Source organism: Coregonus clupeaformis, unplaced genomic scaffold, assembly GCF_020615455.1.
Source record: "Coregonus clupeaformis isolate EN_2021a unplaced genomic scaffold, ASM2061545v1 scaf0002, whole genome shotgun sequence".
In the NCBI taxonomy this organism is placed as follows: Eukaryota; Metazoa; Chordata; class Actinopteri; order Salmoniformes; family Salmonidae; genus Coregonus; species Coregonus clupeaformis.
In genome coordinates this window covers 2,030,436-2,055,761 of record NW_025533457.1, presented here as the reverse complement: position 1 = coordinate 2,055,761, position 25,326 = coordinate 2,030,436, and the positions used below count along the sequence as shown (strand labels likewise).

The 25,326-nt window shown below is 45.6% G+C and overlaps 1 protein-coding gene across 5 annotated transcripts in view; it reads right to left on the bottom strand.

Annotated features, from left to right (window-relative positions):
- Positions 1 to 1,122: 1,122 nt before the first annotated feature.
- rufy3 (RUN and FYVE domain containing 3) overlaps positions 1,123 to 25,326 on the bottom strand; it is a 54,700-nt gene continuing 30,496 nt past the window's right edge. For 2 of the 5 annotated variants that reach the window (XM_041835943.1, XM_041835944.2), the window contains 14 exons: positions 24,303 to 24,404; positions 24,090 to 24,213; positions 20,587 to 20,651; positions 19,071 to 19,206; positions 18,856 to 18,948; positions 17,306 to 17,428; positions 16,910 to 17,077; positions 16,615 to 16,712; positions 7,701 to 7,820; positions 5,904 to 6,027; positions 5,549 to 5,625; positions 5,077 to 5,104; positions 2,554 to 2,631; positions 1,123 to 2,369 (listed from right to left, as the gene is read on the bottom strand). In XM_041835943.1, the coding sequence (XP_041691877.1) occupies positions 2,226 to 2,369; positions 2,554 to 2,631; positions 5,077 to 5,104; positions 5,549 to 5,625; positions 5,904 to 6,027; positions 7,701 to 7,820; positions 16,615 to 16,712; positions 16,910 to 17,077; positions 17,306 to 17,428; positions 18,856 to 18,948; positions 19,071 to 19,206; positions 20,587 to 20,651; positions 24,090 to 24,213; positions 24,303 to 24,404 (1,480 nt within the window). In that variant the 3' untranslated portion in view covers positions 1,123 to 2,225. Of the gene's footprint in view, positions 2,370 to 2,553; positions 2,632 to 5,076; positions 5,105 to 5,548; positions 5,626 to 5,667; positions 5,767 to 5,903; positions 6,028 to 7,700; positions 7,821 to 8,171; positions 11,112 to 16,614; positions 16,713 to 16,909; positions 17,078 to 17,305; positions 17,429 to 18,855; positions 18,949 to 19,070; positions 19,207 to 20,586; positions 20,652 to 24,089; positions 24,214 to 24,302; positions 24,405 to 25,326 lie in introns of those variants that run through there. The other 3 variants (XM_041835946.1, XM_041835947.2, XM_045212260.1) reach the window with 2 other exon arrangements.

Sequence of the window (25,326 nt, the reverse complement as noted above, 5' to 3'; positions counted from 1 at the left end):
GTTCAGCCTTACATGACTTCTCAGTGGTCCTCTGGTCCTCTGTAGCTCAGCTGGTAGAGCACGGCGCTTGTAACGCCAGGGTAGTGGGTTCGAACCCCGGGACCACCCATATGTAAAAATGTATGCACGCATGACTAAGTCGCTTTGGATAAAAGCGTCTGCTAAGTGGCATATTATTATAATATTATTATTACTAAAACTATAATCAACGTCTAACTTGCACTGTTATGCAATTAAGAGACTAGATACAATTAGCTAATCCTGCCGATCAATGTTCTAACATTAATTTAATTGAGGCAAGCAGATCAGAGATGTCTGTCCAGGTGGAAACCAGTGTACATTACCACTAGACCTACCTTATAAACGTATAGTCAAAGAATGACTCTGCTCTTTGCTAGTAAAAACAAGGCAGGAAACCACCCAGATTCTAATTAACTATTTAAATGATCGGCGCGCACCCCGTGTCGCTCCTCTGAACGATCTGCCATCAGACAAAACAAAATCAGTTACCCTGTAACAATACATCCATAGCACTCACAATAAAACATCAAAACGTGTAGCTCTTTATGAACTCTTGAAACAATCCACACATTACAATTTAATTCACATAGTAACATTCATTTAGTCGATTCAAGTCTTCCCACCCCTCCCCGGCGTCAGTGACCCCAGGACTTCCGTGGGAACGTCTCTCCCTAGAGATTGCCTCAGTTAAGGTGTGTTTGACCCGTGATGGCCAGCCATCCAAACAATGTCATAAATGGTGATAATCACCAGGATCACCTCTCATTCTTCCACTACAGAATGACTAAGTCTGGATTTACCGTCTGCTATATGTATATGTGCTCTGTTGCTCTATGGATGGTCATCACAATAAAGACGTTCCTGCTGAAGTGGTTGTGTCTTTCCGTCCAACAGGAAGCTCGGTCATGAGGCGTGAATCCAGGTTATGGAAGAGCATTTTATAATATGACATCTTACCCAGAGCCACTTACTATTTGGAATATGCAGTGTTGTAATTCAGTCATTGAGTTGACTAATGGTTCCGAATCTCAGTGGAGAGTGTTCGATTTCATAGATCATTACAAACTAATAGCAGACAGGATAAATAAAAACCAGGCTTGGTAAAACTTGATCAAAGTTTATTGTCGAGTAAGGAAACATTTACATCTGGTCTTGTCCAGAACTTCTGGAGTATCAGAGTATTTTATTTTTGTCTAATATCGCCCAGATCATTACAGAACTGCCAGATAATCAATGGAATCCCTTTTTGTCATTTTAATGATTCCATTATTCTCATTTCTTAATTAAAAGTTATAGACAATGTTGCATTTTGAACCCGCTGTTGTCTGGTATATGGCAAACCAAAGCATTGCACTAAGTTCAGATCAACCGCAAAACACAAAAAGTTCAAATGTTTCACCAACATTTCATATCCGATTGTCTCGTAACTGATAAAATATAAATCCGTAAGTTCTACTTTTTAACACTTCACAAATGTTTTGAGCAAAAGCCACAAGTACTATATTAAGTCCACAAGTGCTGACTAAATACTGTGATCAGTTCAGATATGTACACACGATGCAAAAGATTCAGCTTTTCACATAACCTAGAGACCATGAAACCAACCCGGGCCAGACCTGTTTGTGCAATCATTCCACACTCAGCCCCTCCTTGCCATATGCCAAACATGGTTTGAATAGCACAAACGGATCTGGGACCAAGCTATGAAAATATATACCTTCGCATGGGAGTCATTGGAGTTGTCAGACGTCTGAAACCGTGAAGAGATGAGAAGCTTGGAGTCAGTGAAGTTAAAGTTGCACTACGCAGAAATCACTCCTCCATTTCCTTGTTGCTAAAAATCTAATATTTCGCCTAATTTCAGTTTGTGACAAAACAATCATATATAGTGTAGGGAATCATTTTACAATCGAAACCACTGAAATATATTTTCCATAACCAAAAGTATTGTATTTTCAGCTGTTTGAAGCTGGTGTAAAAACAAAACAAAACGGGAAGCATAGAAATAGTGCAGATAGAACACATCTACCGCTTCTCAGACTGGCATTCAATGAGGATGACAGATCTAGAACTCACATTTCTATGCGAAATTGGTCAGGTCGCCCAAAAAGTAAAGTCGTCAGACCGAAAGTCGTCTGTCCCTTTTAGATATTTTAGTAGAGAATGACACTGCATTCCAGGCAGAGAGACAGGAAGTGTGTGTCTCAGGGTGGGCTGGAGGCGTACTGCTGCAGTAGCTGTGAGTAGCAGGAGTCACAGACGTGTTCAGGGTTGATGGAGGAGGGAAGAGGAAGCTCATTGGTCAGACAGCGGTCACAGAACACCCCTCGACAGTTAGCACACTGGCTCTATAGAGAGAAGAGAAACAGTTAATACACCGTCTCTATAGACAGAAGATAGAACTGGAGAGATGCACCACTTCCACATTGATTATTCTAGGGGAGTTCAGCGGGAGGATCATGAGGAAGTAAACTGGATTGAGACACGGTCAGTTTGAGGAAGTCCTCATGTCTGAAGAAGAGGAGGTGGTACCTTGGTCTTAGTCATGGACTCCTCCTGTTCACATAGAGAGCAGATGGACGCCTGGCTGATCTCAAGACAAGACTGGTCCTGGAGAAGAGAACATCTGCATTAGATATATTATACATATTTAACACTTCAAAATGGTAGAAACATTAGATATATTATACATACAGTGCATTCTGAAAGTATTCAGACCCCTTTCCTTTTTCCACATTGTTACGTTACAGCCTTAATCTAAAATGGATTAAAATATTTAAAAAACATACATTCTTATTTCCATAAGTATTCAGACCCTTTGCTATGAGACTCGAAATTCAGCTCAGGTGCATCCTGTTCCCATTGATCATCCTTGAAATGTTTCTACAATTTGATTGGAGTCCACCTGTGGTAAATTCAATTGATTGGACATGATTTGGAAAGGCACACACCTGTCTATATAAGGTCCCACAGTTGACAGTGCATGTCAGAGCAAAAACCAAGCCATGAGGTCGAAGGAATTGTCCGTAGAGCTCCGAGACAGGATTGTGTCGAGGCACAGATCTGGGGAAGGGTACCAAAACATTTCTGCAGCATTGAAGGTCCCCAAGAACACAGTGGCCTCCATCATTCTTAAATGGAAGAAGTTTGGAACCACCAAGACTCTTCCTAGAGCTGGCCGACCGGCCAAACTGAGCAATCTGGGGAGAAGGGCCTTGGTCAGGGAGGTGACCAAGAACCCAATGGTCACTCTGACAGAACTCCAGAGTTCCTCTGTGGAGATGGGAGAACCTTCCAGAAGGACAACCATCTCTGCAGCTCTCCACCAATCAGGCCTTTATGGTAGAGTGGCCAGACAGAAGCCACTCCTCAGTAAAAGGCACATGACAGACCGCTTGGACTTTACCAAAAGGCAACTAAAGGACTCTCAGACCATGAGAAACAAGATTCTCTGGTCTGATGAAACCAAGATTGAACGCTTTGTCCTGAATGCCAAGCGTCACGTATGGAGGAAACCTGGCACCATCACTACAGTGAAGCATGGTGGTGGCAGCATCATGCTGTGGGGAGGTTTTTCTGCGGCAGGGACTGGGAGACTAGTCATGATCGAGGGAAAGATGAACGGAGCAAAGTACAGAGAGATCCTTGATGAAAACCTGCTCCAGAGCTCTCAGGACCTCAGACTGGGGCGAAGGTTCACCTTCCAACAGGACAACGACCCTAAGCACACAGCCAAGACAACGCAGGAGTGGCTTCGGGACAAGTCTCTGAATGTCCTTGAGTGGCCCAGCCAGAGCCCGGACTTGAACCCGATCGAACATCTCTGGAGAGACCTGAAAATAGCTGTGCAGCAATGCTCCCCATCCAACCTGACAGTTTGAGAGGATCTGCAGAGAAGAATGGGAGAAACTCCCCAAATACAGTTGTGCCAAGCTTGTAGCGTCATACCCAAGAAGACTTGAGGCTGTAGTCGCTGCCAAAGATGCTTCAACACAGAACCGATTTAAAGGGTCTGAATCCTTATGTAAATGTGATATTTCAATTTTTTTATAAATTTGCAAGAAATTCTAAAAACCTGTTTTTGGTTTGTCATTATTGGGGTATTTTGTGTAGATTGATGAGGGGGGGAAAAACCATTTAATCAATTTTAGAATAAGGCTGTAACGTAACAGAATGTGGAGAAAGTCAAGGGGTCTGAATACTTTCCGAATGCACTGTATTTAACACTTCAAATGGTAGAAACAGATACAGTACCAGTCAAAAGTTTGGACACCTACTCATTCAAGTGTTTTTCTTTATTTTTACTTTTTTTTTTTACATTGTAGAATAATAGTGAAGACATCGGAACTATGAAATAACACATATGGAATCATGTAATAACCAAAAAAGTGTTCAATAAATCAAAATATATTTTATATATTTGAGATTCTTCAAATAGCCACCCTTTGCCTTGATGACAGCTTTGCACACTCTTGGCATTCTCTCAAACTTTTGACTGGTAGTGTATATTATACATATTAAACACAGGACTGGTAGTGTATATTATACATATTAAACACAGGACTGGTAGTGTATATTATACATATTAAACACAGGACTGGTAGTGTATATTATACATATTAAACACAGGACTGGTAGTGTATATTATACATATTAAACACAGGACTGGTAGTGTATATTATACATATTAAACACAGGACTGGTAGTGTATATTATACATATTAAACACAGGACTGGTAGTGTATATTATACATATTAAACACAGGACTGGTAGTGTATATTATACATATTAAACACAGGACTGGTAGTGTATATTATACATATTAAACACAGGACTGGTAGTGTATATTATACATATTAAACACAGGACTGGTAGTGTATATTATACATATTAAACACAGGACTGGTAGTGTATATTATACATATTAAACACAGGACTGGTAGTGTATATTATACATATTTAACACAGCTGTAAAAGGGAGCTCCTATGAAGACGCCCACAGCAAAGATATCTAGAAATACTGTAGTTAGAAGAGAATTCTTAAGGAATCTTACCTCTTTATCCTGATTTTGTGACAATGACCTAGAGAGCGAGAGAGCGAGAGAGCGACAGAGCGACAGAGCGACAGAGAGAGAGACGAGAGAGAGAGACGAGAGAGAGAGGAGACACCAATGAGACTGCACTGTACAGTACATGTATTCAGTACTAAACCAATGAGACTGTACATGTTGTTTTCATACTAAACCAATGAGACTGTACATGTTGTTTTCATACTAAACCAATGAGACTGTACATGTTGTTTTCATACTAAACCAATGAGACTGTACATGTTGTTTTCATACTAAACCAATGAGACTGTACATGTTGTTTTCATACTAAACCAATGAGACTGTACATGTTGTTTTCATACTAAACCAATGAGACTGTACATGTTGTTTTCATACTAAACCAATGAGACTGTACATGTTGTTTTCATACTAAACCAATGAGACTGTACATGTTGTTTTCATACTAAACCATGCTTACATGTTAGAACCCAGACTGCTCTTGTCCTCCAACGCGTTGCATAGTCGCTCATTCTCCTTTTGGAAGGCCTCTAGTTCCTATGACAACACAGAACAACATTGTCCTTTTGGAAGGTCTCTAGTTCCTATGACAACACAGAACAACATTGTCCTTTTGGAAGGCCTCTAGTTCCTATGACAACACAGAACAACATTGTCCTTTTGGAAGGCCTCTAGTTCCTATGACAACACAGAACAACATTGTCCTTTTGGAAGGTCTCTAGTTCCTATGACAACACAGAACAACATGGCCATGTCAGTCCTTGAATAGACTTCAGGGTCATTTCTAGGAGATTGTCAGGAGCAGGGTGTCGTACCTTCCTGATGCTGTCCACCTGTCTGGGGTCTCCCTGGGGTGTTGAGGCCCTCTTCTCCCCAGACACAGGGTCTATGTGCTGGCCACCTCCACCTCCCCTCCTCAGCTCCTGCTCCAGACTCCATCTGACACAAACACGTTTGATATCAAGTACAGGACCTCTAAATCTGAACAAATAATTAATTAATGTAATTTATTTATTCATTGACTGAATAAATCTGAGTCTCTAGAGCAGAACGAGCTGCAGCATGATCCTCTGTCAAATAACTACACTGAACAAAAATAGAAACTCAACATGTAAAGTGTTGGTCCCATGTTTCATGAGCTGGAAATAAGATCCCAGAAATGTTCCATACGCCCAACATTTGTATTTCTCTCACATTTTGTGCACAAATTTGTTTACGTCCCTGTTAGTGAGCATTTATCCTTTGCCAAGATAATCCATCCACCTGACAGGTGTGGCATATCAAGAAGCTGATTAAACAGCGTGATCATTACACAGGTGCACCTTGTGCTGGGGACAATAAAAGGCCACTAAAATGTGCAGTTTTGTCACACAACACAATGCCACAGATGTCTCAAGTTTTTAGGGAGCGTGCAATTGGCATGCTGACTGCAGGAATGTCCAACAGAGCTGTTACCAGACAATTAAAATGTTAATTTCTCTACCATAAGCTGCCTCCAACGTCGTTTTAGAGAATTTGGCAGTACGTTCAACCGGCCTCACAACCGCAGACCATGTGTAACCACGCTCATTGTCGTGCCATTCATCCGCCGCCATCACCTCATGTTTCAGCATGATAACGCACGGCCATGTCGAAAGGATCTGTACACAATTCCTGAAAGCTGAAAATGTCCCAGTTCTTCCATGGCCTGCATACTCACCAGACATGTCACCCATTGAGCATGTTTGGGATGCTCTGGATCAACAGCGTGTTCCAGTTCCCGCCAATATCCAGCAACTTCGCACAGCCATTGAAGACAAGTGGGACAACATTTCACAGGCCACAATCAACAGCCTGATCAACATTTGCATGAGGCAAATGGTGGTCACACCAGATACTGACTGGTTTTCTGATCCACGCCCCTACATTTATTTTTAAAAAGGTATCTGTGACCAACAGTCATATCTGTATTCCCAATCATGTGAAATCCATAGATTAGGGCCTAATCAATTTATTTCAATTGACTGATTTCCTTATATTAACTGTAACGCAGTTGCATGTAGCGTGTATTTCTGTTCAGTGTGTGTATATATATATTTATTTTTTTAAATCTTTATTTTAACAGGGAAAAACAGACTGAGACCTGGATCTCTTGTACGGCTGTGCCCTGTGTAAACATGTTGACATGTACAGTTTTAGACATGCAGACAAGAACATTTCAAACATACAAAACAAAAAACACAATTCAACAGAAACAATCACAGACATCATCATATTGATCCTCCATAACATTTTTAAAATGGGCAAGGGACACCAGAGTGTCTAACTTAAGTTGGATCTGCAGTTTGTTCCATAAATAAGGTGCGAAGGAACTGAAGGCAGTCCTACCCAACTCTGTGGAGACCACAGAAGTCTCTAATGTAATCCACATCTGTGATCTGGTTTTAAAATTAGTATATCTAGTGGAAATTAATGATGATATATACGGAGGTAGTTTTAAAAGAAGTGCTTTATGAATAAACAGGAGAGCATGTTGCTCTCGCCTCACAGATAGAGGCCCAACCCACATGTTGATATAGGAAACAGTGATGAGTTTTATAAATCCAATCAAATGTATTGATCCTGATTATTACCTGTGTTTCCGTAGTCGTTCCACCTCCAGCTGTAGAGAGTCTATCTTGTCTCCAAACTCCAGTTTAAACAGTCTGTTATCCTCCGCTGCCCGGTCTCTCTCCCTCTCCGCCTGACGGGATCTGCACGGGGAGGGGGGGGGTAAAATGAACTCATGGTAAAATTAAAATTAAAACGTGAACTAAACTTCAAATGAAAACGACAAAACTGAAAAATGAAACTAAAGAACTTGTGAACATTAGGTCAAATGAAATGGAAAGATGGCCACAACAACTCATGGTAAAATGAAAAGTAAAGGTGAAGAAAACATGGAGGGTAGAGAGACTCCATTTCAACAGAAAGGGGAGAGAAACAGGAAGAGAAACAGGAAGAGAAACAGGAAGAGGCCTAAAAGAAGCTGCGTCAAAAAGGAAGTCAAGGGAAAAGACAGACTCCTCCTCCCATCATCCAGAAGCAGACCAGACCAGTAGAAGTTTGATTGAATATTTTTTATTATGCTAGTATTGACTACAGTTGACATCTAAGGTAATATTATTGTCTACAGTTGACATCTAAGGTAATATTATTGTCTACAGTTGACATCTAAGGTAATAAATCCACATACACATCATTTCATTTAGACTTGCTTTTCTCTGGGAGTACTTTAGCGTTCTCATTCTGACCTGGACTGACCTTTCACACAACCAGTAAATCCTTCCATGGTGATTTGTGTTGTTGTCCAATGGTGTTCAGTGCTCTGGGGTGAGATTCCCAAAAACAAAAGATATCTTTAGCGCCAAGATCATGTTAAGTCCATCGGTAGGCAACGGAAGAACGATGATCTTAATGTTAAAGGTGATCTTTATGTTTTGACGAAATTCAGATTAGACGAGGAAGCAGAAATGTGTGTGCAGTATGGCCCAGACGTCATACTACTGTAATTACTGTTATGTTGCAGGAGCCCAGATCTTTACTAACCATGGGGTTAGACTTAATAATAATAATAATATGCCATTTAGCAGACGCTTTTATCCAATGCGACTTACAGTCATGTGCGCATACATTTTTACATATGGGTGGTCCCGGGGATCGAACCCACTACCCTAGCGTTACAAGCGCCGTGCTCTACCAGCTGAGCTACAGAGGACCACGGAGGACTTGAGTTCGGCTTGGTGGCTGGTCTATGGACCAATGGTCTAAGATCCTTCACAATGTGTTCTCCAAATCATAAAACGTTTTAGAAAAAGGTTCAGTGCAGTTATGCTTGCAAGGTGAGGTATTGAAAGGTATTGAAAACAGGGGTGTCAATTTTGACCCCTACCTTTTTGAGAAGAAAAAAAATATTACTTGCAAATACAATTAATAATTAAACAATTAATCATTTCCCCAAATTTTGGAGCATACAATATAGCTCAGTATTTGAATTATTTATTTTCTACAGTCATTATTGCTTATCTTATTCAAGCGTGTCAATAATTTCAGACCCCACTGTATTTTTATAGTAAATGTCTCTGAGCCGTACCCTTTATAGCCTAATCTAAGGACCTATGCCACAGTAGGCAGAGATGGACAGTATATTAAATATGTATTTCAATTACTTTTATGTATTTTGTCATTTGTATCACACTGTCCTGAACTATACTCCAATGTATTTTGTAACAAGATACTTTCGAAAGCTGTAATTTGTATTTTCGAAATACAAAATACTTTTCTATACAATTTTTTATAGCGATTCACAATTTTGTGGCCCCCTTTCACCCTGCATTGGTATCAGAAGTCTGATGGCGTTATGGTGTGATAAGAGCGTCAGCTAAATGAACTAAATATAAATGAATATGTAAAAATGAAGAATTGCAAAGCATGCTGAGTATTATTTAAATGAGCTCCGCCCTGAAAAGAAAAGGCCAATAATAATACCCAGTGTGCTTTGCAGTTCATTTTGGTATGTTCATTTTCACATATACATTTTGGTCATTTAGCAGACACTCTTATCCAGAGCGACTTAAGCCTTCCACATCCTTGGGTTCGGCTGACGCCTGGCTGAACGAGTCTGCTCCATACTCCCCTAAAAGACCGTCGCTTGAAAAATGAGAAAAAAGCAGCAATAGTACAGTTTGTCCATCTTAAGACGCCGTAGCCAGTTATACACTTCCCTCAAAATAGTTCAAATTAATCTAAGATAACGTCAATTAATGACAGATTTGAGTTTTCTGCCGAGGAGATCTTAGTGCCGCAATTTTACAAAAAACGGCACAAAATGTGGTCAAAATATGCATGAACTGTTCCGAACTGTTCGGGATGGGAAGCATGCGGACGCCTTTACAGTCAGTAGATAACAACACATCACTGTCATAGCAAGTAAAACGTTTCTGTAACCATTGCTGAGAATGTTGCTGCTGTTCGGGCCGGCTACTTGCAAATGTATGTCTGTATTTTACAAGTATTTTGTAGTTTATTTTGATACATTGATCTTTATGGTATTTTGTCATTTTTGCCAATCCTTGACTGTAGGGGGATTCAGGGTGTCGGTCTACAAGAAACGACAGCCTCCATTTAGATTTGTCAGAATAGCACACCTCTCTCTTGCTGAAAATGGCTGACATCCCAAACTCCAAGCCTTGTATCAGGGAACATTCATTACGTGTGGGGATCTGACATCTTTATTCCTTTCGGAATGAACCCAAGCTAAAGTCGTGAAACCCAGCGAGCGGAACGGAGCCATCTCTACACTACTAGTAGACCAACAGAAAACACATGGAAAAACGGAAATCGAGGCTAGAGGAAGCCAGAGAGACCGTCTCAGTCAGGAGAGTAGAGGTTTAGGAAAGAAAATGTAATTTAACACTTCAGAAGGAAAAGAACCGCAACAGATGATGTCATACCAGAAAATAAATACCCTAGTTAAAGGGAGACTTCAGGATTTTGAGGTCATGAGGTCCTTTATCTACTTCCCTAGAGTCAGATGAACTCATGGATACCATTTTTATGTCTCTGCGTGCAGTTTGAAGGAAGTTGCTAACTAGCGCTAGTGCAATTACTAACTAGCGTCAGCGCAATGACTGGAAGTCTATGGTATATGCTAGCAGACGCGATAGCGTCATTCCAGTCACTGCCCTAACGTTAGTTAGCAATTACGCCAGCGCTAGTTCGCAACTTCCTTTAAAACTGCACGCAGAGAGATACAATTGGTATCCTCTAGTTCATCTGGAGAAGTAGATAAAGGACCTCAATGCCTAAATCTTGAAGTATCGCTTTAAGTCATTTCTATATTATGCAAATATTGGTTTTATGATTTCGATCAGGGTTTATGAAACTATGCTGTGGGTGTCATTTTGGGGAACAGAGTAGAGGGGAGGGAGCATTACTGCTGCTTCTGGAGCAGCTTCTCTGCGTTGGAACTCAAGCTTCTGGCCTGCTTCACACAGTCCTTCTCACTGTGAGGAGGAGGTGGTGGAGGAAGAGGAGGAGGTGGTGGAGGAAGAGGAGGAGGTGGTGGAGGAAGAGGAGGCAAAGAACCAAGGAATGGAAAATAAAAGAAAGTAAGGATGGATGGAATAGAAAGAGAGTGGAAGAGGAAGAAGGTAGTTATTAAGCCCTGAAAAGAAAACATGTTTAGACAGATTAGATTTGATAGTCAAAAACACTGGCAAGAGTCTGTCCCAAAAAAAAAGCATTGTCAGAGGAGATTCTCTTTGAATCCAGGATTTGTCTTAATTTGGGTCCATGAAATCCATCCTAGCCGCTAATAACAACAACACAAGGTTATCGGAACACTTTGCTATCCTCATTCGTTGCAGCGGCAGTGTGAGTGGGATTAGAGAGGACGCCCATTTCATGGCTTATAACAGTACTGGCAGTGCTGAATAACAATTTAAAACATGAACTTACTCATAAAAACAGCAGATGAATTCGTTGACAGTCTCTCTAGTACTGTTTTTTTTTTTTTAGTTTTGAAATCTCAGAGTATCACATTTGCTGTGCGCTCGAGGAAACTGCAGACGCAGTAATCTGAGCTATCTGATTGGCCAGCCATAGGCCTATAGGTGCACTTGATCTGCTTTCCCGGGCCCGCGGGGTTTGGCACTCGGAGGCAGCGGTACAGCGAAGCCCAATCATAACAACAATTATACTGGGTGGGTTTTTTTTTTTTTTTTCTAGTCGCACAGGTTCTCCACAATTCAAATTCCAAGTCTCACAGCTAAATATTTAGGAGCAATATGCAACCAAAATAGTCGCACTTTAGAGCCCTGAGAGTAGTGGAGTGGAGCGTGACGGTGGTGTTCCCCTCCTGAGAGTAGTGGAGTGGAGCGTGACGGTGGTGTTTCCCCCTGAGAGTAGTGGAGTGGAGCGTGACGGTGGTGTTCCCCCCCTGAGAGTAGTGGAGTGGAGCGTGACGGTGGTGTTTCCCCCTGAGAGTAGTGGAGTGGAGCGTGACGGTGGTGTTCCCCCTGAGAGTAGTGGAGTGGAGCGTGACGGTGGTGTTCCCCCCTGAGAGTAGTGGAGTGGAGCTTGACGGTGGTGTTCCCCCCCTGAGAGTAGTGGAGTGGAGCGTGACGGTGGTGTTCCCCCTGAGAGTATTGGAGTGGAGCGTGACGGTGGTGTTCCCCCTGAGAGTAGTGGAGTGGAGCGTGACGGTGGTGTTCCCCCCTGAGAGTAGTGGAGTGGAGCGTGACGGTGGTGTTCCCCCTGAGAGTAGTGGAGTGGAGCGTGACGGTGGTGTTCCCCCCTGAGAGTAGTGGAGTGGAGCGTGACGGTGGTGTCCCCCCTGAGAATAGTGGAGTGGAGCGTGACGGTGGTGTTCCCCCCCTGAGAGTAGTGGAGTGGAGCGTGACGGTGGTGTTCCCCCCTGAGAGTAGTGGAGTGGAGCGTGACGGTGGTGTTCCCCCCTGAGAGTAGTGGAGTGGAGCGTGACGGTGGTGTTCCCCCCTGAGAGTAGTGGAGTGGAGCGTGACGGTGGTGTTCCCCCTGAGAGTAGTGGAGTGGAGCGTGACGGTGGTGTTCCCCCCTGAGAGTAGTGGAGTGGAGCGTGACGGTGGTGTTCCCCCTGAGAGTAGTGGAGTGGAGCGTGACGGTGGTGTTCCCCCTGAGAGTAGTGGAGTGGAGCGTGACGGTGGTGTTCCCCCTGAGAGTAGTGGAGTGGAGCGTGACGGTGGTGTTCCCCCCCTGAGAGTAGTGGAGTGGAGCGTGACGGTGGTGTTCCCCCCTGAGAGGAGTGGAGCGTGACGGTGGTGTGTCCCCCTGAGAGTAGTGGAGTGGAGCGTGACGGTGGTGTTCCCCCCCTGAGAGTAGTGGAGTGGAGCGTGACGGTGGTGTTCCCCCTGAGAGTAGTGGAGTGGAGCGTGACGGTGGTGTCCCCCCCTGAGAGTAGTGGAGTGGAGCGTGACGGTGGTGTGTCCCCCTGAGAGTAGTGGAGTGGAGCGTGACGGTGGTGTTCCCCCTGAGAGTAGTGGAGTGGAGCGTGACGGTGGTGTTCCCCCTGAGAGTAGTGGAGTGGAGCGTGACGGTGGTGTTCCCCCCCTGAGAGTAGTGGAGTGGAGCGTGACGGTGGTGTTCCCCCTGAGAGTAGTGGAGTGGAGCGTGACGGTGGTGTTCCCTCCCTGAGAGTAGTGGAGTGGAGAGTGACGGTGGTGTTCCCTCCCTGAGAGTAGTGGAGTGGAGCGTGACGGTGGTGTTCCCCCCCTGAGAGTAGTGGAGTGGAGCGTGACGTGGTGTGTCCCCCTGAGAGTAGTGGAGTGGAGCGTGACGGTGGTGTTCCCCCCCTGAGAGTAGGGGAGTGGAGCGTGACGGTGGTGTTCCCCCCTGAGAGGAGTGGAGCGTGACGGTGGTGTGTCCCCCTGAGAGTAGTGGAGTGGAGCGTGACGGTGGTGTCCCCCCTGAGAGTAGTGGAGTGGAGCGTGACGGTGGTGTGTCCCCCTGAGAGTAGTGGAGTGGAGCGTGACGGTGGTGTCCCCCTGAGAGTAGTGGAGTGGAGCGTGACGGTGGTGTTCCCCCCTGAGAGTAGTGGAGTGGAGCGTGACGGTGGTGTTCCCCCTGAGAGTAGTGGAGTGGAGCGTGACGGTGGTGTTCCCTCCTGAGAGTAGTGGAGTGGAGCGTGACGGTGGTGTTCCCCCTGAGAGTAGTGGAGTGGAGCGTGACGGTGGTGTTCCCCCTGAGAGTAGTGGAGTGGAGCGTGACGGTGGTGTCCCCCCTGAGAGTAGTGGAGTGGAGCGTGACGGTGGTGTGTCCCCCTGAGAGTAGTGGAGTGGAGCGTGACGGTGGTGTCCCCCCCCTGAGAGTAGTGGAGTGGAGCGTGACGGTGGTGTTCCCCCCTGAGAGTAGTGGAGTGGAGCGTGACGGTGGTGTTCCCCCCTGAGAGTAGTGGAGTGGAGCGTGACGGTGGTGTTTCCCCCTGAGAGTAGTGGAGTGGAGCGTGACGGTGGTGTTCCCCCTGAGAGTAGTGGAGTGGAGCGTGACGGTGGTGTGTCCCCCTGAGAGTAGTGGAGTGGAGCGTGACGGTGGTGTCCCCCCTGAGAGTAGTGGAGTGGAGCGTGACGGTGGTGTTCCCCCTGAGAGTAGTGGAGTGGAGCGTGACGGTGGTGTTCCCCCCTGAGAGTAGTGGAGTGGAGCGTGACGGTGGCGTTCCCCCCTGAGAGTAGTGGAGTGGAGCGTGACGGTGGTGTCCCCCCCCTGAGAGTAGTGGAGTGGAGCGTGACGGTGGTGTTCCCCCCTGAGAGTAGTGGAGTGGAGCGTGACGGTGGTGTTCCCCCCTGAGAGTAGTGGAGTGGAGCGTGACGGTGGTGTTCCCTCCCTGAGAGTAGTGGAGTGGAGCGTGACGGTGGTGTTCCCCCCTGAGAGTAGTGGAGTGGAGCGTGACGGTGGTGTTCCCCCCTGAGAGTAGTGGAGTGGAGCGTGACGGTGGTGTCCCCCCTGAGAGTAGTGGAGTGGAGCGTGACGGTGGTGTGTCCCCCTGAGAGTAGTGGAGTGGAGCGTGACGGTGGTGTTCCCCCCCTGAGAGTAGTGGAGTGGAGCGTGACGGTGGTGTTCCCCCTGAGAGTAGTGGAGTGGAGCGTGACGGTGGTGTTCCCCCCTGAGAGTAGTGGAGTGGAGCGTGACGGTGGTGTTTCCCCCTGAGAGTAGTGGAGTGGAGCGTGACGGTGGTGTTCCCCCCTGAGAGTAGTGGAGTGGAGCGTGACGGTGGTGTGTCCCCTGAGAGTAGTGGAGTGGAGCGTGACGGTGGTGTCCCCCTGAGAGTAGTGGAGTGGAGCGTGACGGTGGTGTCCCCCCTGAGAGTAGTGGAGTGGAGCGTGACGGTGGTGTTCCCCCCTGAGAGTAGTGGAGTGGAGCGTGACGGTGGTGTTCCCCCCTGAGAGTAGTGGAGTGGAGCGTGACGGTGGTGTCCCCCCTGAGAGTAGTGGAGTGGAGCGTGACGGTGGTGTCCCCCCTGAGAGTAGTGGAGTGGAGCGTGACGGTGGTGTTCCCCCTGAGAGTAGTGGAGTGGAGCGTGACGGTGGTGTTCCCCCCCTGAGAGTAGTGGAGTGGAGCGTGACGGTGGCGTTCCCCCCCTGAGAGTAGTGGAGTGGAGCGTGACGGTGGTGTTCCCCCCTGAGAGTAGTGGAGTGGAGCGTGACGGTGGTGTTCCCCCCCTGAGAGTAGTGGAGTGGAGCGTGACGGTGGTGTTCCCCCCTGAGAGTAGTGGAGTGGAGCGTGACGTGGTGTTCCCCTCCTGAGAGTAGTGGAGTGGAGCGTGACGGTGGTGTTCCCCCCCTGAGAGTAGTGGAGTGGAGCGTGACGGTGGTGTTCCCCCCTGAGAGTAGTGGAGTGGAGCGTGACGGTGGTGTTCCCCCCTGAGAGTAGTGGAGTGGAGCGTGACGGTGGTGTTCCCCCCTGAGAGTAGTGGAGTGGAGCGTGACGGTGGTGTTCCCCCCTGAGAGTAGTGGAGTGGAGCGTGACGGTGGTGTCCCCCCTGAGAGTAGTGGAGTGGAGCGTGACGGTGGTGTTCCCCCCCTGAGAGTAGTGGAGTGGAGCGTGACGGTGGTGTTTCCCCCTGAGAGTAGTGGAGTGGAGCGTGACGGTGGTGTTTCCCCCTGAGAGTAGTGGAGTGGAGCGTGACGGTGGTGTTTCCCCCTGAGAGTAGTGGAGTGGAGCGTGACGGTGGTGTTCCCCCCTGAGAGTAGTGGAGTGGAGCGTGACGGTGGTGTCCCCCTGAGAGTAGTGGAGTGGAGCGTGACGGTGGTGTCCCCCCTGAGAGTAGTGGAGTGGAGCGTGACGGTGGTGTGTCCCCCTGAGAGTAGTGGAGTGGAGCGTGACGGTGGTGTTCCCCCCTGAGAGTAGTGGAGTGGAGAGTGACGGTGGTGTTTCCCCCTGAGAGTAGTGGAGTGGAGCGTGACGGTGGTGTCCCCCCTGAGAGTAGTGGAGTGGAGCGTGACGGTGGTGTCCCCCCTGAGAGTAGTGGAGTGGAGCGTGACGGTGGTGTGTCCCCCTGAGAGTAGTGGAGTGGAGCGTGACGGTGGTGTTCCCCCTGAGAGTAGTGGAGTGAGAGTGACGGTGGTGTTTCCCCCTGAGAGTAGTGGAGTGGAGCGTGACGGTGGTGTCCCCTGAGAGTAGTGGAGTGGAGCGTGACGGTGGTGTCCCCCTGAGAGTAGTGGAGTGGAGCGTGACGGTGGTGTTCCCCCCTGAGAGTAGTGGAGTGGAGCGTGACGGTGGTGTTCCCCCCTGAGAGTAGTGGAGTGGAGCGTGACGGTGGTGTTCCCTCCCTGAGAGTAGTGGAGTGGAGCGTGACGGTGGTGTTCCCCCCCTGAGAGTAGTGGAGTGGAGCGTGACGGTGGTGTTTCCCCCTGAGAGTAGTGGAGTGGAGCGTGACGGTGGTGTTTCCCCCTGAGAGTAGTGGAGTGGAGCGTGACGGTGGTGTGTCCCCCTGAGAGTAGTGGAGTGGAGCGTGACGGTGGTGTTCCCTCCCACCTGATCTCTAGCTGTTTTATAGTCCCAGCCATCTGATTGGTCTTCTCCTCTAGGCGACTGATGACCTCACTCTTCTGCTTGGCCCCCACCTCCGAGCTCTGTGGACATCAGGGTTGGGATCAATTACATTTCAATTCAGTTGACTGAATTTCCAAGACCAAATGTCTGTGCATTAGTGTCGGTCTTTGTAAAAATATAATAATTTATTAAATTGAACAATAATTCATTTTATTTATGAAGAGCATTTCTCACACCCAAGGCGCTCCAAATCTTGATAAACATAACATCAGCGTACCTGCGACTTGTGTGCTAGCTGCTGGTTAAGGGTCCTGAGGTCTTCCAGCTGTTGGCGTAGCTCCACCAGAGCATCCTGTTTCTCACACATATCCGTCTCTAACATCTTCATAGACAGCTCCATCTCCTGCTTCATACCAATCTGAACCTCCAACTCCTTCTCTACATCCTGGAGGGGGACAGCGAGGGGTTAGTATGGGGTGCAGGGAGAGAGGGATGGATGGAGGATGGATGATTTGAACCTCTACACCCTGATGGGGATGGAGAGATGGAGAGATGGAGGGACTATCTGCACCTCCAACTCCTTCTCCATGTCCTGAGGGGGAAATGAGGAATGGAGGAAATATCTGATCCATGTCAAGAATAAAAAGGGGCAAAAAGAGAGCGAGAAACTGACCAATCGTAGCAGAGTTTCTTCCTTGAGCTGTTTGCGTGTCTCTCCAAGCTCCTGGCCGTCTGCCGAGCCGTCCCCTGACCGCGGCGCCTGGCCGTCTGCCGAGCCGTCCCCTGACCGCGACGCCTGGGGCACATTACACAATATACAACAGAATTATTACACCCTGCATACCACAGTTATAAAGCTTTATAAAAGACACATCACACCCTACATACCGTCAATTACACCCTACATAGTCAATTACACCCTACATACAGTCAATTACACCCTACATACAGTCAATTACACCCTACATAGTCAATTACACCCTACATAGTCAATTACACCCTACATAGTCAATTACACCCTACATACAGTCAATTACACCCTACATAGTCAAGTACACCCTACATAGTCAATTACACCCTACATACAGTCAATTACACCCTACATACAGTCAATTACACCCTACATAGTCAATTACACCCTACATACCGTCAATTACACCCTACATAGAGTCAATTACACCCTACATACCGTCAATTACACCCTACATACCGTCAATTACACCCTACATAGTCAATTACACCCTACATAGTCAATTACACCCTACATACAGTCAATTACACCCTACATACAGTCAATTACACCCTACATACAGTCAATTACACCCTACATACAGTCAATTACACCCTACATACAGTCAATTACACCCTACATACAGTCAATTACACCCTACATACCGTCAATTACACCCTACATACAGTCAAGTACACCCTACATACAGTCAATTACACCCTACATAGTCAATTACACCCTACATACCGTCAATTACACCCTACATACCGTCAATTACACCCTACATACCGTCAATTACACCCTACATACCGTCAATTACACCCTACATACCGTCAATTACACCCTACATACAGTCAATTACACCCTACATAGTCAATTACACCCTACATACAGTCAATTACACCCTACATACAGTCAATTACACCCTACATACAGTCAATTACACCCTACATACAGTCAATTACACCCTACATACCGTCAATTACACCCTACATACAGTCAATTACACCCTACATACAGTCAATTACACCCTACATACAGTCAATTACACCCTACATACAGTCAATTACACCCTACATACAGTCAATTACACCCTACATACAGTCAATTACACCCTACATAGTCAATTACACCCTACATACCGTCAATTACACCCTACATACCGTCAATTACACCCTACATACCGTCAATTACACCCTACATACCGTCAATTACACCCTACATACAGTCAATTACACCCTACATACAGTCAATTACACCCTACACACAGTCAATTACACCCTACATACAGTCAATTACACCCTACATACAGTCAATTACACCCTACATACAGTCAATTACACCCTACATACAGTCAATTACACCCTACATACATTCAATTACACCCTACATACAGTCAATTACACCCTACATACAGTCAATTACACCCTACATACCGTCAATTACACCCTACATAAGGGATATTTCTAAAGATGTTTTGAGGGGTGGACAACCTTGCGACTTGACTCTATCTGGTAGGCGCTCTCCTCCTTGACTCGTTCTACATCCTCTTGTAGGGTGATGATCCTGTTGTTGGCTACGGCAAGCTGGACAGACAACACACAGCAGTGGGACTTAAAAACCCAAAACACCTCTCGACCCCATCCATGGTGTAGTGGGCAGAAATGCCTGTTAGAAATGAGAATGTGGTAGAAACTAACCAGCCCACCTCTTCTGTGAGCTTGGTGTTGGATTTCTCCATAGTGTCGACTCTGGCCTGCAGGTTGTTGACTGAAGCACTCAGGTGTCTGTTCAGCTCCTCAACATAGTTCTTCTGGTCCAGGATGGCTGTGATCTGTCCATCCCTGGAGGGAGGGAGGGAGTCGAGATGAAAAAAGAGAAAAGAGAAGAGGTAAGCAGCAAACACCTCGTTCAGGGAGAACGTTGAAACATGCAGCAACTGACAGATTAAGGCTAACACTGGGCCGTGTCTCCTTCCAGAGGGTTGTTTAGACCAAGGCTAACACTAGGGCCGTGTCTCCTTCCAGAGGGTTGTTTCCTCAAGGCTAACACTAGGGCCGTGTCTCCTTCCAGAGGGTTGTTTAGACCAAGGCTAACACTAGGGCCGTGTCTCCTTCCAGAGGGTTGTTTCCTCAAGGCTAACACTAGGGCCGTGTCTCCTTCCAGAGGGTTGTTTCCTCAAGGCTAACACTAGGGCCGTGTCTCCTTCCAGAGGGTTGTTTCCTCAAAGCTAACACTAGGGCCGTGTCTCCTTCCAGAGGGTTGTTTCCTCAAGGCTAACACTAGGGCCGTGTCTCCTTCCAGAGGGTTGTTTAGACCAAGGCTAACACTAGGGCCGTGTCTCCTTCCAGAGGGTTGTTTCCTCAAGGCTAACACTAGGGCCGTGTCTCCTTCCAGAGGGTTGTTTAGACCAAGGCTAACACTAGGGCCGTGTCTCCTTCCAGAGGGTTGTTTCCTCAAGGCTAACACTAGGGCCGTGTCTCCTTCCAGAGGGTTGTTTAGACCAAGGCTAACACTAGGGCCGTGTCTCCTTCCAGAGGGTTGTTTAGACCAAGGCTAACACTAGGGCCGTGTCTCCTTCCAGAGGGTTGTTTCCTCAAGGCTAACACTAGGGCCGTGTCTCCTTCCAGAGGGTTGTTTCCTCAAGGCTAACACTAGGGCCGTGTCTCCTTCCAGAGGGTTGTTTCCTCAAGGCTAACACTAGGGCCGTGTCTCCTTCCAGAGGGTTGTTTAGACCAAGGCTAACACTAGGGCCGTGTCTCCTTCCAGAGGGTTGTTTCCTCAAGGCTAACACTAGGGCCGTGTCTCCTTCCAGAGGGTTGTTTAGACCAAGGCTAACACTAGGGCCGTGTCTCCTTCCAGAGGGTTGTTTCCTCAAGGCTAACACTAGGGCCGTGTCTCCTTCCAGAGGGTTGTTTCCTCAAGGCTAACACTAGGGCCGTGTCTCCTTCCAGAGGGTTGTTTCCTCAAGGCTAACACTAGGGCCGTGTCTCCTTCCAGAGGGTTGTTTAGACCAAGGCTAACACTAGGGCCGTGTCTCCTTCCAGAGGGTTGTTTCCTCAAGGCTAACACTAGGGCCGTGTCTCCTTCCAGAGGGTTGTTTAGACCAAGGCTAACACTAGGGCCGTGTCTCCTTCCAGAGGGTTGTTTCCTCAAGGCTAACACTAGGGCCGTGTCTCCTTCCAGAGGGTTGTTTCCTCAAGGTGAGGAGAGGAGGAACTCACCCTTCTACTGTCTTGCTGCTGTGAACCCCGTCCTTAAGATACATGGAGAAGTCTATCACCCCGACCTGCACAGGAAATAACAGACACTGGTATTAACGCTTCAGTTCTAAAGAACCACAGAATCAGGGTCTATAGTTGAAAACTAGCTGTCTGGATAAATCTGGCACATTTATAGAGATGTTGACTGATGTGCATTGTCCCGGTCAAATAAATGTAATACTGCATACAGTGCCTTTGGAAAGTATTCAGACCCCTTGACCTTTTCCACATTTTATTACGTTACAGCCTTATTCTAAAATTGATTAAATAAATAAAAATCCTCAATCTACACACAATACCCCATAATGAAAGTGAAAGACTTGACATCTTTGCAGATTTATAAAAATAAAAATAAAAACAGAAATAACTTATTGACATAAGTATTCAGACCCTTTGCTATGAGACTCGAAATTGAGCTCAGGTGCATCCTGTTTCCATTGATCATCCTTGAGATGTTTCTACAACTTGATTGGAGTCCACCTGTGGTAAATTCAATTGATTGGACATGATTTGGAAAGGCACACACCTGTCTATATAAGGTTCCACAGTTGACAGTGCATGTCAGAGCAAAAACCAAGCCATGAGGTCGAAGGAATTGTTCGTAGAGCTCCGAGACAGGATTGTGTCGAGGCACAGATCTGGGGAATGGTACCAAAAAATTTCTGCAGCATTGAAGGTCCCCAAGAACACAGTGGCCTCCATCATTCTTAAATGGAAGAAGTTTGGAACCACCAAGACTCTTCCTAGAGCTGGCCGACCGGCCAAACTGAGCAATCGGGGGAGAAGGGCCTTGGTCAGGGAGGTGACCAAGAACCCGATGGTCACTCGGACAGAGCTCCAGAGTTCCTCTGTGGAGATGGGAGAACCTTCCAGAAGGACAACCATCTCTGCAGCACTCCTCCAATCAGACCTTTATGGTAGAGTGGCCAGACGGAATCCACTCCTCAGTAAAAGGCACATAAAGACTCAGCCAATGAGAAACAAGATTCTCTGGTCTGATGAAACCAAGATTGAACTCTTTGGTCTGAATGCAAAGTGTCACGTCTGGAGGAAACCTGGCACCATCCCTACGGTGAAGCATGGTGGTGGCAGCATCATGCTGTGGAGATGTTTTTCAGCGGCAGGGACTGGGAGGCTAGTCAGGATCGAGGGAGCAAAGTACAGAGAGATCCTTGATGAAAACCTGCTCCAGCGCACTCAGGACCTCAGACTGGGGCGAAGGTTCACCTTCCAACAGGACAATGACCCTAAGCACACAGCCAAGACAACACAGGAGTAGCTTCGGGACAAGTCTCTGAATGTCCTTGAGTGGCCCAGCCAGAGCCCGAACAAACATCTCTGGAGAGACCTGAAAATAGCTGTGCAGCAACGCTCCCCATCCAACCTGACAGAGCTTGAGAGGATCTGCAGAGAAGAATGGGAAAAAAATCTCCAAATAGAGCTGTGTCAAGCTTGTAGCGTCATACCCAATAAGACTCATGGTTGTAATCATTGCCAAACGTGCTTCAACAAAGTACTGAGTAAAGGGTCTGAATACTTATGTAAATGTGATCTTTTTTTTTTTTTTTTTTTTTTTATAAATTAGCAACAACATTTTTCCCAAAAATCTGTTTATGCGTTGTCATTATGGGGTATTGTGTGTAGATTTGATTAGGGGAAAAAACAATTTAATCAATTTTAGAATAAGGCTGTAACCTAACAAAATCTGGAAAAAGTCAAGGGATCTGAATACTTTCCGAAGGCACTGTATATCCATATGGTCCAACAGATCAACCTGTGAGTCCAGATCTTCTCCCTTCAGACAGACAGACGTTGGTTGCGGTGTACAGACTACACTGAGTGGACAAAACATTAGGAACAGCTCTTTCCATGACAGACTGACCAGGTGAAAGCTATGATCCCTTATTGATGTCACTTGTTAAATCCACTTCAAATCAGTGTAGATGACGGGGAGGAGACAGGTTAAAGAAGGATTTTTAAGCCTTTAGACAATTGAGACATGGGCAAGATAAAATATTTAAGTGCCTTTAAACAGGGTATGGTAGTAGGTGCCAGGCGCACCGGTTTGTGTCAAGAACTGCAACGCTGCTGGGTGTTTCCCTCTCAACAGTTTCCCGTGTGTATCAAGAATGTTCCACCACCCAAAGGACATCCAGCCAACTTGACACAGCAGTGGGAAGCATTGGAGTCAACATGGGCCAGCATCCCTGTGGAACACTTTCGACACCTAGTAGTTTATGCCTCGACAAATTGAGGCTGTTCTGATGGCAAAAGGGAGTGCAACTCAATATTAGGAAGGTGTACTTATCGTGTACTGTATTCTGTGTAAAGACTACACTGTAAATGTATATTGTACTGTATTCTGTGTAAAGACTACACTGTAAATGTATATTGTACTGTATTCTGTGTAAAGACTACACTGTAAATGTATATTGTACTGTATTCTGTGTAAAGACTACACTGTAAATGTATATTGTACTGCATTCTGTGTAAAGACTACACTGTAATATATAGTGTACTGTATTCTGTGTAAAGACTACACTGTAAATGTATATTGTACTGTATTCTGTGTAAAGACTACACTGTAAATTTATATTGTACTGCATTCTGTGTAAAGACTACACTGTAAGTGTATATTATACTGCATTCTGTGTAAAGACTACACTGTAAATGTATATTGTACTGCATTCTGTGTAAAGACTACACTGTAATATATAGTGTACTGTATTCTGTGTAAAGACTACACTGTAAATTTATATTGTACTGCATTCTGTGTAAAGACTACACTGTAAGTGTATATTATACTGCATTCTGTGTAAAGACTACACTGTAAATGTATATTGTACTGCATTCTGTGTAAAGACTACACTGTAATATATAGTGTACTGTATTCTGTGTAAAGACTACACTGTAAATTTATATTGTACTGCATTCTGTGTAAAGACTACACTGTAAGTATATATTATACTGCATTCTGTGTAAAGACTACACTGTAAATGTATATTGTACTGCATTCTGTGTAAAGACTACACTGTAATATATAGTGTACTGCATTCTGTGTAAAGACTACACTGTAATATATAGTGTACTGTATTCTGTGTAAAGACTACACTGTAAATGTATATTGTACTGTATTCTGTGTAAAGACTACACTGTAAATATATATTGTACTGTATTCTGTGTAAAGACTACACTATAAATGTATAGTGTACTGTATTCTGTGTAAAGATTACACTGTAAATATATATTGTACTGTATTCTGTGTAAAGACTACACTGTAAATGTATATTGTACTGTATTCTGTGTAAAGACTACACTGTAAATTTATATTGTACTGCATTCTGTGTAAAGACTACACTGTAAGTGTATATTATACTGCATTCTGTGTAAAGACTACACTGTAAATGTATATTGTACTGCATTCTGTGTAAAGACTACACTGTAAGTGTATAGTGTAGAATAACCTGTGAGTCCAGGTCTTCTCCCTTCATACAGAGGTTGGCATCGATGACGTTCAACCCAACCAGCAGTCCGGCGATCACGGCTCCCTCTTCCTCCATCATGAGAGCATTGGCCTCGTAGAACTCACTGTTAACATACACACACACACACACACACACACCATTGGCCTCATTGAACAACTCACTGGCAACGTATGCTCTCTCTCTCACACACACCTGAGCAGGTCCTTTCTGTTGATGATGGTCTTCATGTAGTCTGACAGCTTCTTCTGCATCAGGGCCAATCGCAGCCAGGCCCGCCCTCTTCCTAACGGGGTTCTGGTGAGTGACATAAATCAGATAGTCTATGACAGGGGTTCGTTTACACCAATCACATATCAACTGAACGGTGAGTGACAGGGATTTACACCAATCAGATAGTGTGTGACACGTTAACACCAATACCCTATGAAAGTCCTACCTACTACAAGTCTGTTTTCGAGCTTCAAGCTTATTTCATCAAATTCATGAAAACGGTCATTTAAAATATGTAAAATTACATTTGTATTCGTGGATTAATTTTGGGGATGGAAAAAACGTTTCAGTGTCAACTTAAACAACCAAACCCAGATGATAGAAAGCATGCAGAAAAGATATTGAACTATATATTATTTAAATAATACCATCTTTGAGAACTTACAATCAAATAAAAGCTAGACAGTCAGGGGGGACCGGGCATATGCCCATTGATATAGTTATGTTTGAACAGAGGAACACTGCATTATCCATGGCAAAATGCATAGAATTACAGGAAATTTGCTTCAAAACTGCAAAAACTCTCAGCTCAATGGAATAATGTGTAGAATTGTATCTCCACGCCACCAATACACCTTTCTAGCTAATATACTATGTTAGAGTTCACACTTCCTCTTCCAATGAACTGTGGGGAGGTCAACATAATGAAGCTGTCTACCAAATCTATTCATTTTTTAAATGTTTAATACTTCTGTTTGCCATTATCATTCACCTGATGATAAGACCAGATGTATGAGGAAAACTATCATTCACCTGATGATAAGACCAGATGTATGAGGAAAACTATCATTCACCTGATGATAAGACCAGATGTATGAGGAAAACTATCATTCACCTGATGATAAGACCAGATGTATGAGGAAAACTATCATTCACCTGATGATAAGACCAGATGTATGAGGAAAACTATCATTCACCTGATGATAAGACCAGATGTATGAGGAAA